Genomic DNA, 14,477 nt, shown 5'->3' with positions numbered 1-14,477 from the left:
CATCGTGTTGTTTGTCAGGGCGAGCAGAGCGTCCTGAGCAGCCGGTGGGGGCGTCGCCGTCTGACACCGTGAGCACCGCTAACGGAGGACCGGGCGAGAACAGCGTGACCGCCGCTAACAGAGGACCGGGCGAGAACAGCGTGACCGCCGCTAACAGAGGACCGGGCGGAGGACCGGGCGAGAACAGCGTGAGCGCCGCTGACGGAGGACCGGGCGAGAACAGCGTGAGCGTGCTGCTGGACCTGGAAGTTAAAGAGGTCTGCGTGTTTCTTTCTCTTCATCTTTTTGTTCTTGTTTTATTTATTTGGTGTTTATTTCTGTGTTGTTTGTGTGAGTTATTGTTTTGTTTGTTTTTGTGTGGATTTCTTTTTTAATACTTGTTTATTGGTTTATTTTTTCACATTGCAGCAAATGAAATGGTAAGAGACTATGATATGCAGGAAAACCAAGTTTTCATCCCTCTTCACCCTCCAATACCTTCTAACCCTCCCCCAACAAGTATCACAGAAACCTGTTTGAACCATAAAAATAAAATGAAACCAGAGCAACATAAATAATGATAAAATATATATTTTTTTAAATAACGGGAAAAAAGTGATGCTGATGAAGATAAGACCCTGGTATGGTATCCAGTATTTACATGGATACAAACATTTTAATCATATAGACGAATACTGAAAAGACTTGTGATGAATTTCAAGGGTGTTTCTCAGGACATCACCTCATGACGCTCTGCTCCTTCAGACCTTCATGTCTTAAAAACTGACAAAACGTCTCCAGATGTCATCAAAAACACTTCAGTTCCTTCTAATAATGTGCGTTATCTTTATCATTGTCATGTTTGATGTCATCGCTTTGATCCAGCTTCCATCAACATTTTACTCTTCATTTCTGTCCTTTGTGTTTGTGTCCCTGTTTGTTCTGCTTTCAGGTTGTTGTGGCTCTGAAGAAGCAGGAGTCGCCGTTCTTGCTGCTTCTTGTCTCTCAGCTCGGCGTCAACACCAAAGTCAGAAAGTACGACATGTGCGCCACCACCTACATTAAGAAGATCAGTCTGAAGTGTCCCGAGTTCAAAGGTCAGAGGTCAGCCTGGTACTCTGTGGTGACCCCTCAGGGTGAGATCCGGCCTGACCTTTCACTTTGTTTCAGACTCCAGTGGCGAGCCGCTGTGTCTCATCAGCTCCTCGGTGGAGTCCGGACCTGAGCTCTTCAAAGTGCAGTACTTCAAGGTAATCCCATTACCTCGTAAAGGTGAGCCGCTTGTAATCTGATTACTCCATCAGGTCAGTGATGAGGCATTGTGATCTGATTGCTATTTAAAACCAATCAACACAACACTAAAGCCACCACAGACTCTGATTACTTGCTCATGTATACCACCTTACTTCAGCTCAGTCTTTAGGATGAGATGTGATATGATGACTCTCTTTGTTCTCCAGCATGTACTCTCTATCCCGCTCACATGTCCCAACCTGTAATCTCACTACTGTTCTCTGTGTGATCAGGCCGAGCGGAGTGGGCCGAACTTCTCATCTGTTTACAAGAACACAGAGCAAATGATCGCTGTGAGTTTATTTCTCTATGACACACACACACACACACACACACGGTCTCAACTGGAGTCTGTATGCAGGTCACCTTCAGCTCGTTGGATATCACGCTGCACACGGAGGCTCTGCTCGCCAGCCTCGGCTTCCTGTCCACTGTGATGTCATCAGAGGGGGGCGCTTCAAAAGAGAGGGACTCCCAAGAGAGGAGTGATGACAAGACACTGTCAGCCAAGCCCAGTCAGTAACACACACACACACACACACACACACCACTTACCACATGCTCTCTACCTGATGGCGTTTTTTCTGTTATCTGCTGCCAGCTGCTCCGGCGCCGCGCTCCGACTGTGATGTCATCAATCTGAAGGTGATGGTAACGTTAGGAGCCTTGAACGTTCTGCTACGCGACCAAACTTGCACCATTGCCGACATCAAAATCCAAGGTATTGAACAAGAGGGCTGGAGTCCTGCAGGTCTGCTGGGCTTGATCTAAGTGGTCTGGTCTGTTGGTTTCAGGTCTGAACGGCTCCCTGCTGACTCAGGGACCTCAGACTCACATTTCAGCACGTCTCAGAGACTTTGTTGTCGTCAACCTGGATCCCAGAAGTATCCACCAGAAGGTGCTTGTCTTTTCTTTTGCTCTCCGACCAAAGGCTGGCCGGAGTTCCAGGATCTGAACCTGGGTCCTGGACTGCTACAGATGCTCATGGACTCCTGTACTTTGGACCTTTGTCTTTTGTTTACCGACTCTGTCCTGCAGGCCATCTCCATCGTGGGGGACGAAGTCTTCAGCTTTACCATGAGTTTGACCCCGAACGCCACTGAGGGTGCCGGCTACACGGATACTAGCAAGACTGATGGACGGGTGAAACTGAATGTGGGCTGTGTTCAGGTGGTTTACCTCCACAAGTTCATCATGTCCATGCTGGTAAGTCCAGCTGAGGTCAGGGGTCAGTTTACAGCCGCACTAGTCAACTAAATTAACCTTCGTCTAAGCCCTGCCCCCAAGCAAACGGCCCGGAACTGGTATGGGTTATCCTGTCACCTAATATCAATCCCATAATGCTGCAATGGCTCTTCTGAGTTAGTAACAGTAACTAAGGGGGGGTGTTTACCCGGCGGTCAACTGTTCAGGGGGTAACAGCCAAGGGTCAGAAGCTAGTAATTCTTGTCATTCCATAAGGACAATAAGATGTTCCTGTAGGGATTTCTTTCCTCTTAAGGATCACTAGGTACCATTTATGTTGCCTTTTGGCAGTTTTGTTATCGATAATGATTAATAATTGTCAAAGATAATTATTAATTATGTTATTGAAAATGTAATCTGCTCTGTATCAGATACCTCGGGAGCTCCACCCGTGTAACAGGAAATGACAGCCGGTTCAGTTCTACCAGTCTCATAAGATTTACTGTTTAACTGGTAATCAGGAATTTGAATTAATAGTTAAATTAATTACAATTACCACAATTAACAGTAAAGCTTGAAGGATTTTTGAGTTCTTCACATAGAAGAGTCGACATTTCATTCACCTTTGTGCTCATTAATAAGACAGCAAGTATGATTCCAACAATTATATTTATTTATAATAAAAACAAAGAAAACACAGACTCTAACCTATATATAGCTTGGTGTGTGTGTGTGTGTGTGTGTGTGTGTGTGTGTGTGTGTGTGTGTGTGTGTGTGTGTGTGTGTGTGTGTGTGTGTGTGTGTGTGTGTGTGTGTGTGTGTGTGTGTGTGTGTGTGTGTGTGTGTGTGTGTGTGTGTGTGTGTGTGTGTGTGTGTGTGTGGCAGAACTAACGTTGGTTTACAGGTTGATCACTACTCCTGATATCATGATCTATAGAACCCAGTCACTGTAGTAGAAGCAGCACATCTTCATCAAGGTAAACATCTATCCAGAGCATCAGGATGAACTGATCTCAGGTTCTCACCCAGGTGGTTGGTATCACTTCCTTCACCTCTCTGAAGAAGGAGTTTGGTTGTTGTCCAGGCTAGAGAGAAGCTGCTGCTCCTGGAGCTGGTAGCATGTTGATGGTTCAGGAGGAGGAGAAGAACAAGTTGATGGTTCAGGAGGAGAAGTACATGTTGATGGTTCAGGAGGAGAAGAAGACCAAGTTGATGGTTCAGGAGGAGAACAAGTTGATGGTTCAGGAGGAGAACATGTTGATGGTTCAGGAGGAGAGGAAGACCATGTTGATGGTTCAGGAGGAGAAGAAGACCAAGTTGATGGTTCAGGAGGTGAAGAAGAACAAGTTGATGGTTCAGGAGAAGAACAAGTTGATGGTTCAGGAGGACGAGAAGACCAAGTTGATGGTTCAGGAGGTGAAGAAGAACAAGTTGATGGTTCAGGAGAAGAACAAGTTGATGGTTCAGGAGGACGAGAAGACCAAGTTGATGGTTCAGGAGGTGAAGAAGAACAAGTTGATGGTTCAGGAGAACAAGTTGATGGTTCAGGGGGAGAACAAGTTGATGGTTCAGGAGGAGAAGAAGACCATGGTGATGGTTCAGGAGGAGAAGAAGACCATGGTAATGGTTCAGGAGGAGAAGAAGACCATGGTGATGGTTCAGGAGGAGAAGAAGAACAAGTTGATGGTTCAGCAGGAGGAGAAGAAGAACATGGTGATGGTTCAGCTGGAGGAGAAACAGAACATGGTGATGGTTCAGGAGGAGAGGAAGAACATGGTGATGGTTCAGGAGGAGAGGAAGAACATGGTGATGGTTCAGGAGGAGAAGAAGACCAAGTTAATGGTTCAGGAGTAGAAGAAGACCAAGTTGATGGTTCAGGAGGAGAAGAAGAACAAATTGATGGTTCAGGAGGAGAAGAACATGTTGATGGTTCAGGAGGAGAAGAAGACCAAGTTGATGGTTCAGGAGGAGAAGAAGACAAAGTTGATGGTTCAGGAGGAGAAGACGACCAAGTTGATGGTTCAGGAGGAGAAGAAGACCAAGTTGATGGTTCAGGAGGAGAAGAAGAACAGGTTGATGGTTCAGGAGGAGAAGAAGACCAAGTTGATGGTTCAGGAGGAGAAGAACATGTTGATGGTTCAGGAGGAGAAGAAGACCAAGTTAATGGTTCAGCAGGAGAAGAACATGTTGATGGTTCAGGAGGAGAAGAAGAACAAGTTGATGGTTCAAGAGGAGAAGAACATGTTGATGGTTCAGGAGGAGAAGAAGACCAAGTTTATGGTTCAGGAGGAGGAGAAGAACAAGTTGATGGTTCAGGAGGAGGAGACGACCAAGTTGATGGTTCAGGAGGAGAAGAAGAACAAGTTGATGGTTCAGGAGGAGAAGAAGAACAAGTTGATGATTCAGGAGGAGAAGAACAAGTTGATGGTTCAGCAGGAGGAGAAGAAGAACATGGTGATGGTTCAGCAGGAGGTGAAGAAGAACAAGTTGATGGTTCAGGAGGAGGAGAAGAAGAACATGGTGATGGTTCAGCAGGAGGTGAAGAAGAACAAGTTGATGGTTCAGGAGGAGAAGAAGAACAAGTTGATGATTCAGGAGGAGAAGAAGACCAAGTTAATGGTTCAGGAGGAGAAGAACAAGTTGATGGTTCAGCAGGAGGAGAAGAAGAACATGGTGATGGTTCAGGAGGAGAGGAAGAACAAGTTGATGGTTCAGGAGGTGAAGAAGAACAAGTTGATGGTTCAGGAGGAGAAGACCAAGTTAATGGTTCAGGAGGAGAAGAACAAGTTGATGGTTCAGGAGGAGAAGACCAAGTTAATGGTTCAGGAGGAGAAGAACAAGTTGATGGTTCAGCAGGAGGAGAAGAAGAACATGGTGATGGTTCAGGAGGAGAAGAAGAACAAGTTGATGATTCAGGAGGAGAAGACCAAGTTAATGGTTCAGGAGGAGAAGAACAAGTTGATGGTTCAGCAGGAGGAGAAGAAGAACATGGTGATGGTTCAGCAGGAGGAGAAGAAGACCAAGGTGATGGTTCAGGAGGAAGTTTTTCTTTGCAGCGTCCTGGTCCAGACCGGATCTGGACCTGAGGATCTGGTTGCTCAGGTCTGTAGTGTTTTCCCTGGATGATGGAAGATCCGACGCTGGATGCTGGTCTCTGGATCCGGGGAGGTTCTGACCCTGGTGGTCAGTCAGAAGAGGAGTCGAGGCCTTTGATTGCAGGCCTCTGTTAGCTGTTAGCTGTTAGCTGTTAGCTGTTAGCTGAGCAGAAGGGGGGGGGGGTTGCCTGCATGGTGCTGCAGTGGCATCAGGACGCCCCTACGGTGAGACGCTCAGGGACAAATGAAGATTGTTTTTCATTAGAAATAAACCAACTTTCTGTGGTCTGTCAGATCCCAACATCCCGTTTTACAAACCTTGATGTCAATGCATTATTAATGCATCATTAAGCAATAATTCAACAAATGGAACTTCAATGAACTTCACATTGTTTGAATCTTTTATTTTAATGTTTCTGCAACCAGAGCAGTGAACCAGTGGACCATGATAAAATATTTGAAACCAAAATGAGACATTTTGTCCTCCATGTAACACACGAGACGGATGTTGAGCCGCTCATGGTTAACACATTATTGCATTCTAAGTTTGGGACTCTGTCGACCTTTTGACCTCTTCAAAGCTCGTTTTAATGGGTTGGGGTTCCACCATGAACATAGTGGGGTCAAGGGTTAGGGCAGTGAGGAGCACCAGCAGACCGGAAGCCGCTGCCATTTCCTTTCACATGGAGACCATCGAAATTTGACAGTCATTGTTCGGGGATTTGAAATGTTTAACCTCATATGAAGTCGTTCATAACTTAACATTTATGATCTGCAGAAGTTCACCAACAACTTCCAGACCGCTAAAGAAGCTCTGAGTGCGGCCACTGCTCAGGCAGCCGAGAAGGCGGCGTCCAGTGTTCGAGACTTGGCTCACAAGAGTTTCCGTCTGTTGCTGGACATCCGGCTGAAGGCTCCCCTCATCATCATCCCGCAGTCCTCCACCTCCAACAATGCTTTGGTGATGGATCTGGGTCTGATCACTGTGGGAAACAGCTTCTCTCTGCTGGTCATTGACGGGTGTCCACTGCCAGCCGTCACTGACAACATGAACATCCAACTGACACAACTCAAACTGTCCAGGTCAGTAGTCTGAGGGCTCACTGCACACTTTGGGTTCCATCTGAAGCCTGAGCTCTTCATGTCCTCCAGGACTTGCCTGGACCTGGTCTGTGAGCGAGCCAGTACTGAGCTGCTGGAGCCAGTCAACCTGCTCCTGAATATCAAGAGAAACCTGGCGGCTTCCTGGTACAAAGAGATGGCGGCTGTGGAAGTGGACGGAGATCTGAAGCCAATGAAGGTAGGAAGAAGTGATCAACATGTCATTTATATAGAGCGCAGTGCTCCAGTGCTCCAGTGCTCCAGTGCTCCAGTGCTCCAGTGCTCCAGTGCTCCAGCCAGGACGGGATGGATCTGATGTGTCTACAAGTGTTTCTGAAACATTTGTTCTCATCTTTACAACTAGTCCCCACTCGAGCCCCCCCATCTATCTTGTCAAATTGTGTAGAGTTGTTTGGTTTCTGAGACACTCCGTCAGAGTGGAGGCTCAGATTGGCAGTATGATGGGTCTGTGTGCAGCTCCAGCTCAGTCAGGAGGACCTGAAGGTGCTGATCAGGATCGTGATGGAGAATCTTGGCGAGGCCGGGGACCCGGAGCCCAGGTCTCATCGACAAGAGTCCAATCTGCAAGTGCGAGTCGCCAGTGGCCCTCCACCAGGTCTGACATGATGGTCATGGTGGTGCTCCGTCAGCAGGGGGTCCTGGTCTGATGTGTTGGGTTGCCCTGGTGTGTTCAGGTGATGCTGGGAAGTCCACGACTGTTGGCAGCGACGCAGCCGACGAGGCTCGAGAGAGCATCAAGTTTAACTTCAGCATCGAGTCTCTCGGCCTGGTTCTGTACCGCCACAATCCCAGTGAGGTCAGTCCAGGAGCATCCACTCCAGACGTGTCTGATCCAGGTTCTGATTGGATTCTCTCTGGTCCCGGCAGCACCCGGACCTCCAGCACCAGCAGGACCTGAGACTCGGGGAGTTCGTGCTCCATCTGCTAAAGTTTTCCGGGAAGATGCTAAGCAGCGGCTGCGTGGAGGCGAGTGCCATCTTGACCGCCTGCACGTTGGACGACCTGAGAGTAGGCATGGACAGGGCATCGTCACGGTAACCATCAAAGGAGCGCGAACCTGATCTGCAGTGTTGGTCTGAAGTGTCGGTCACACTGAGCATGGTGTTGCCTGCAGGATGCTCGGCTGCAGAGACCAGGGCAACTCGGAGGCCATGATCGACGTGTCGTACCGGCAGAGTGCGGCTGAGCAGGAGGTGGTGGCGGTGCTCCAGAGACTCTACCTGTGTGCCAGCGTGGAGTTTCTGATGGCCGTGGCAGACTTCTTCCTGCAGGCTCTGCCGCAGACCTCAGCAACTTCTGCATCAACCTCCGCAAACGAGCGACTGCCACTCCGACAGACTGCCCAACGACAAGCTGCACCTGGGAGTGGTGAGGCCAGGAACCTGAAGACCGCCCTCTACTTCCTTCTTTCTACTTCCTTGTTACTTCCTCCTCACCCCTTCCATCTTTCTACATCCTTCTCTCCACTTCCTCCTCACCACTTCATCTCTCTACTTCCTCCTCACCACTTCATCTCTCTACTTCCTCCTCACCACTTCATCTCTATACATCCTCCTCACCACTTCATCTCTATACATCCTTCTCTCTACTTCCTCCTCACCACTTCCATCTCTCTACATCCTTCTCTCTACTTCCTCCTCACCACTTCCATCTCTCTACATCCTTCTCTCTACTTCCTCCTCACCACTTCATCTCTCTACATCCTTCTCTCTACTTCCTCCTCACCACTTCCATCTCTCTACTTCCTCCTCACCACTCCCATCTCTCTACTTCCTCCTCACCACTCCCATCTCTCTACTTATTCCTCACCACTTCCATCTTTCTACATCCTTCTCTCTACTTCCTTCTCACCACTTAATCTTTCTACTTAGTCCTCACCACTCCCATCTCTCTACTTCTTCCTCACCACTTCATCTCTCTACATCCTTCTCTCTACTTCCTCCTCACCACTTCCATCTCTCTACTTCCTCCTCACCACTCCCATCTCTCTACTTCCTCCTCACCACTCCCATCTCTCTACTTCCTCCTCACCACTTCCATCTTTCTACATCCTTCTCTCTACTTCCTTCTCACCACTTCATCTTTCTACTTCCTCCTCACCACTCCCATCTCTCTACTTCCTCCTCACCACTTCCATCTCTCTACATCCTTCTCTCTACTTCCTCCTCACCACTTCCATCTCTCTACATCCTTCTCTCTACTTCCTCCTCACCACTTCCATCTCTCTACTTCCTCCTCACCACTTCCATCTTTCTACTTCCTCCTCACCACTCCCATCTCTCTACATCCTCCTCACCACTTCCATCTCTCTACTTCCTCCTCACCACTCCCATCTCTCTACTTCCTCCTCACCACTCCCATCTCTCTACTTCTTCCTCACCACTTCCATCTTTCTACATCCTTCTCTCTACTTCCTCCTCACCACTTCCATCTCTCTACATCCTTCTCTCTACTTCCTCCTCACCACTTCATCTCTCTACATCCTTCTCTCTACTTCCTTCTCACCACTTCATCTTTCTACTTCCTCCTCACCACTCCCATCTCTCTACTTCCTCCTCACCACTTCCATCTCTCTACATCCTTCTCTCTACTTCCTCCTCACCACTTCATCTCTCTACTTCCTCCTCACCACTTCCTTCTATCTACTTCCTCCTCACCTCTTCATATCTCTACATCCTCCTCACTCCTTCCATCTCTCTACATCCATCTCTCTACTTCCTCCTCACCACTTCATCTCTCTACTTCCTCCTCACTCCTTCCATCGCTCTACATCCTTCTCTCTACTTCCTCCTCACACTTCATCTCTCTACATCCTTCTCTCTACTTCCTCCTCACCACTTCCTTCTATCTACTTCCTCCTCACCACTTCATCTCTCTACTTCCTCCTCACCACTTCCATCTCCCCCACTTCCTCCTCACCACTTCCATCTTTCTACATCCTTCTCTCTACTTCCTCCTCACCACTTCCATCTCTCTACATCCTTCTCTCTACTTCCTCCTCACCACTTCATCTCTCTACATCCTTCTCTCTACTTCCTTCTCACCACTTCATCTTTCTACTTCCTCCTCACCACTCCCATCTCTCTACTTCCTCCTCACCACTTCCATCTCTCTACATCCTTCTCTCTACTTCCTCCTCACCACTTCATCTCTCTACTTCCTCCTCACCACTTCCTTCTATCTACTTCCTCCTCACCTCTTCATATCTCTACATCCTCCTCACTCCTTCCATCTCTCTACATCCATCTCTCTACTTCCTCCTCACCACTTCATCTCTCTACTTCCTCCTCACTCCTTCCATCGCTCTACATCCTTCTCTCTACTTCCTCCTCACACTTCATCTCTCTACATCCTTCTCTCTACTTCCTCCTCACCACTTCCTTCTATCTACTTCCTCCTCACCACTTCATCTCTCTACTTCCTCCTCACCACTTCATCTCTCTACTTCCTCCTCACCACTTCCATCTCCCCCACTTCCTCCTCACCACTTCCATCTTTCTACATCCTTCTCTCTACTTCCTCCTCACCACTTCCATCTCTCTACATCCTTCTCTCTACTTCCTCCTCACCACTTCATCTCTCTACATCCTTCTCTCTACTTCCTTCTCACCACTTCATCTTTCTACTTCCTCCTCACCACTCCCATCTCTCTACTTCCTCCTCACCACTTCCATCTCTCTACATCCTTCTCTCTACTTCCTCCTCACCACTTCATCTCTCTACTTCCTCCTCACCACTTCCTTCTATCTACTTCCTCCTCACCTCTTCATATCTCTACATCCTCCTCACTCCTTCCATCTCTCTACATCCATCTCTCTACTTCCTCCTCACCACTTCATCTCTCTACTTCTTCCTCACTCCTTCCATCGCTCTACATCCTTCTCTCTACTTCCTCCTCACACTTCATCTCTCTACATCCTTCTCTCTACTTCCTCCTCACCACTTCCTTCTATCTACTTCCTCCTCACCACTTCATCTCTCTACTTCCTCCTCACCACTTCATCTCTCTACTTCCTCCTCACCACTTCCATCTCCCCCACTTCCTCCTCACCACTTCATATCTCTACTTCCTCCTCACCACTTCCTTCTCTCTACTTCCTCCTCACCACTTCCATCTCTCTACATCCTCCTCTCTACTTCCTCCTCACCACTTCATCTCTCTACATCCTTCTCTCTACTTCGTCCTCACCACCTCATCTCTTTACATCCTTCTCTCTACTTCGTCCTCACCACTTCCATCTTTCTACATCCGCTCTACTTCTTCCTCTCTACTTCCTCATTACTTGTTCCACTCTACTTCCTTCTATCTACTTCTTTCTCCCTACTTCTTCCCCTCTACTTCCTCACTACATTTTCACCTTTACTTCCTCACTACTCCCATCTCGCTACTTCCTCGTTACTTCCTCCTCATCACGCCCATCTCTCTACTTCCTCCTCTCTACTTCTTCCTCACTGCTTCCATCTCTCTACTTCCTCATTACTTCCTCCTCACCACGCCCATCTCTCTACTTCCTCCTCTCTACTTCTTCCTCACTGCTTCCATCTCTCTACTTCCTCGTTACTTCCTCCTCACCACGCCCATCTCTCTACTTCCTCCTCTCTTCTTCCTCCTCACTTTTTCCATCTCTCTACTTCCTTCTCTCTACTTCTTCCTCACTGCTTCCATCTTTCTACATCCTTCTCTATACTTCTACCTCTCAACTTCCTCACTACTTCCTCCTCATCAATTCCATCTCTCTACATCCTTCTCACTACTTCTTCCTCACCACTTCTTCCTCTCTACTTCCTCCTCACTACTTCTTCCTCTCTACTTCCTCCTCACCACTTCTTCCTCTCTACTTCCTCCTCACCACTTCTTCCTCTCTACTTCCTCCTCACTACTTCTTCCTCTCTACTTCCTTCTCTCTACTTCTTCCTCACTGCTTCCATCTTTCTACATCCTTCTCTATACTTCTACCTCTCAACTTCCTCACTACTTCCTCCTCATCAATTCCATCTCTCTACATCCTTCTCACTACTTCCTCCTCACTGCTTCCATCTCTCTACATCCTTCTCACTACTTCTTCCTCTCTACTTCCTCCTCACCACTTCTTCCTCTCTACTTCCTCCTCACCACTTCTTCCTCTCTACTTCCTCCTCACTACTTCTTCCTCTCTACTTCCTTCTCTCTACTTCTTCCTCACTGCTTCCATCTTTCTACATCCTTCTCTATACTTCTACCTCTCAACTTCCTCACTACTTCCTCCTCATCAATTCCATCTCTCTACATCCTTCTCACTACTTCCTCCTCACTGCTTCCATCTCTCTACATCCTTCTCACTACTTCTTCCTCTCTACTTCCTCCTCACCACTTCTTCCTCTCTACTTCCTCCTCACTACTTCTTCCTCTCTACTTCCTCCTCACCACTTCTTCCTCTCTACTTCCTCCTCACTACTTCTTCCTCTCTACTTCCTTCTCTCTACTTCTTCCTCACTGCTTCCATCTTTCTACATCCTTCTCTATACTTCTACCTCTCAACTTCCTCACTACTTCCTCCTCATCAATTCCATCTCTCTACATCCTTCTCACTACTTCCTCCTCACTGCTTCCATCTCTACATCCTTCTCACTACTTCTTCCTCTCTACTTCCTCCTCACCACTTCTTCCTCTCTACTTCCTCCTCACTACTTCTTCCTCTCTACTCCCTCCTCACTACTTCTTCCTCTCTACTTCATTACTTCTTCCTCATTACTTCCTCCACACTACTTCTTCCTCTCTACTTCCTCATTTGTTCCACACTACTTCCTTCTATCTACTTCCTCCTCATTACTTCTTCCACAACTTCTTCCACACTACCTCTTCTTCTCTACTCCCTCATTACTTCTTCCACACTACTTCTTCTTCACTACATCTTTCTCTCTACTTCATTACTTCTTCCTCACTACTTCTTCCTCTCTTTACTTCTTCCTCTCTATGTCTTCCTCTGTACTTTCTCTTTACTTCCTCACTTTGTATTCCCCCCACAGCATAGCCCCCCACAGGCTATTCCCAGAGTGCATTTCTGCCCCATTGCCCCAGACAGGTGAAATACTTCTATAGCGGCTCCCTCCCCCATAGGAAGCGCTGAGCTGAAGTGTGTGTGGAGCTGAACCACAGTTTTAAGGAGACAATGTGTCGGTGGTAACGCACTTTATACACAGGATGGTTTTAAAAATGCATCCAGAAACAGTGACAGAGTATTTTGTGAATCTTATGTCTTAAACAGTGTTGCCACAGTTACCTTGAAAAAGTAATCTGATTACTGGTTACTAGTTACTCCTTTAAAAAGTGACTTAGTTAATTTACTGATTACTTGTTTTTAAAATAAACTAACTTGGATTACAAGTAACTTCTTAGTTACTTTCAGCAGCTGCCACAACACCACACCCCCCATCGTCTCAACATCAAAATTACAACCAGCTTTTACCAAAACCTCAGTTCTGCTCCCTGCCGGGCCTCCTGCTGACACGTATTTAACCTTTGTCCTCCTGCTGACACATATTTAACCTTTGACCTGCATTCTCTGTTGTATTTATATCTGACTCATGGTTTGATTATCAGATTTTTACTATTACTGGTATTTATTTACCTGGAGATGTAGTTGTCATCTGTTGTTGCATTATTTATGTATTTATCGATCTATTTATTTAGTTCACTACCTGCTCGATGCAATCTTTTAATTGCCCCCCTGGGGATAAATAAAGTCTTTAATTAATTGACTGATTGAAAAAAGGGGCGGGACTTCCTGCCAATATATCTTTTTACTCAGGAAAATGACAAAAAGTAGAGTAACATCTCTGCTGTCGTGTTCTTGGTGCAACTATATGGTTTAGTGAGGTTTGTTTGTTCCTATTCTTTTGTGTCACCTGAACACACCATTAGAGTGAGTTGGCCTGTGATTGGCTCAGAGTAGAGAAGGGGGTGGGTTAGGTGACTGCATGCACTGTGTCTGTGTCAGTTTGGAGGAGACTGGAGGAGCTCCCACTTCTGTTTAATAATAAAGCGACATTGTCCTATTGGATGCTACAATAGTAATGCAAAGAGAGTAACGCATTACTAATTAAGGTGCTGCCGGCATCACTAGTCTTCAACCTCATCCACACCTTTTCCATGTGTCAGCACCAGCAACCATATGAAGAGTGTCCTCACTGCCCCCTCTCTCCTGAGTAGACGGCCGTAAACAAACTGCTGCATCCCTGCTTGATTGATGACTTCACTCTCAAACTGATGCTTCACCAAGTTTATTGAAAAACAAAAGTGAACACAACGTAAGAGCTGAAAGAACCGAATAAAGAAATCATCAGTATGCTGATCTAAGTATGTTTTGAAACCTTTAGAAAATCATGAATAATCAATACTTAAACGTATGAATTTTACTGGTTTTTAACACCAAATAAAAACATCATGATAGTGTTTTAACCAACTTTAGTGAACAAAGAAATTACACTTTTACATTGTCCCTTTGACTTGAATGAATTCATGATTTCTTTTTGCTTTCAGCATGACTGAAGTAGCTGTTGCAGCGTTCCTGCCGGCCCAACGAGCCGACATAAAACCCAACGAGCCGACATAAAACCAAAAGAGAGATTAAAATAATCTGCATAGCTGCCAAAATATACACAACCCTGTGCCTCCATCAAGCAGGTGCTTTGTCAATATAAAATCTTTTAATCGTTTCTTATTTGTGTTTCTTATGCTTCGTTTCATAGTACTTCTGGTTTTATACCCCTTCAAAATAATAGCATCTACCATTTACAATATAACTTTCAGAAAACAAGTAACTC

At 46.6% G+C, this 14,477-nt stretch overlaps 1 protein-coding gene across 1 annotated transcript in view; it reads left to right on the top strand.

The window, feature by feature from the left end:
• The window catches only part of vps13c (vacuolar protein sorting 13 homolog C), a 124,320-nt gene that overhangs the window by 64,381 nt on the left and 45,462 nt on the right, over positions 1 to 14,477 (top strand). The window contains exons 37-50 of the mRNA XM_080493439.1: positions 19 to 257; positions 932 to 1,076; positions 1,150 to 1,229; positions 1,506 to 1,565; positions 1,634 to 1,787; positions 1,874 to 1,993; positions 2,067 to 2,170; positions 2,311 to 2,478; positions 6,331 to 6,635; positions 6,705 to 6,852; positions 7,131 to 7,269; positions 7,349 to 7,470; positions 7,542 to 7,708; positions 7,789 to 8,042. Coding sequence (XP_080349565.1) covers positions 19 to 257; positions 932 to 1,076; positions 1,150 to 1,229; positions 1,506 to 1,565; positions 1,634 to 1,787; positions 1,874 to 1,993; positions 2,067 to 2,170; positions 2,311 to 2,478; positions 6,331 to 6,635; positions 6,705 to 6,852; positions 7,131 to 7,269; positions 7,349 to 7,470; positions 7,542 to 7,708; positions 7,789 to 8,042 — 2,205 coding nt within the window. The remainder of the gene's footprint in view (positions 1 to 18; positions 258 to 931; positions 1,077 to 1,149; positions 1,230 to 1,505; positions 1,566 to 1,633; positions 1,788 to 1,873; positions 1,994 to 2,066; positions 2,171 to 2,310; positions 2,479 to 6,330; positions 6,636 to 6,704; positions 6,853 to 7,130; positions 7,270 to 7,348; positions 7,471 to 7,541; positions 7,709 to 7,788; positions 8,043 to 14,477) is intronic.

Source organism: Lipophrys pholis, assembly GCF_963383615.2.
Source record: "Lipophrys pholis genome assembly, chromosome: 2".
NCBI lineage: Eukaryota > Metazoa > Chordata > Actinopteri > Blenniiformes > Blenniidae > Lipophrys > Lipophrys pholis.
Note: the sequence above shows the minus strand (reverse complement) of the source record. Positions and strands in the feature narration are given on the sequence as shown.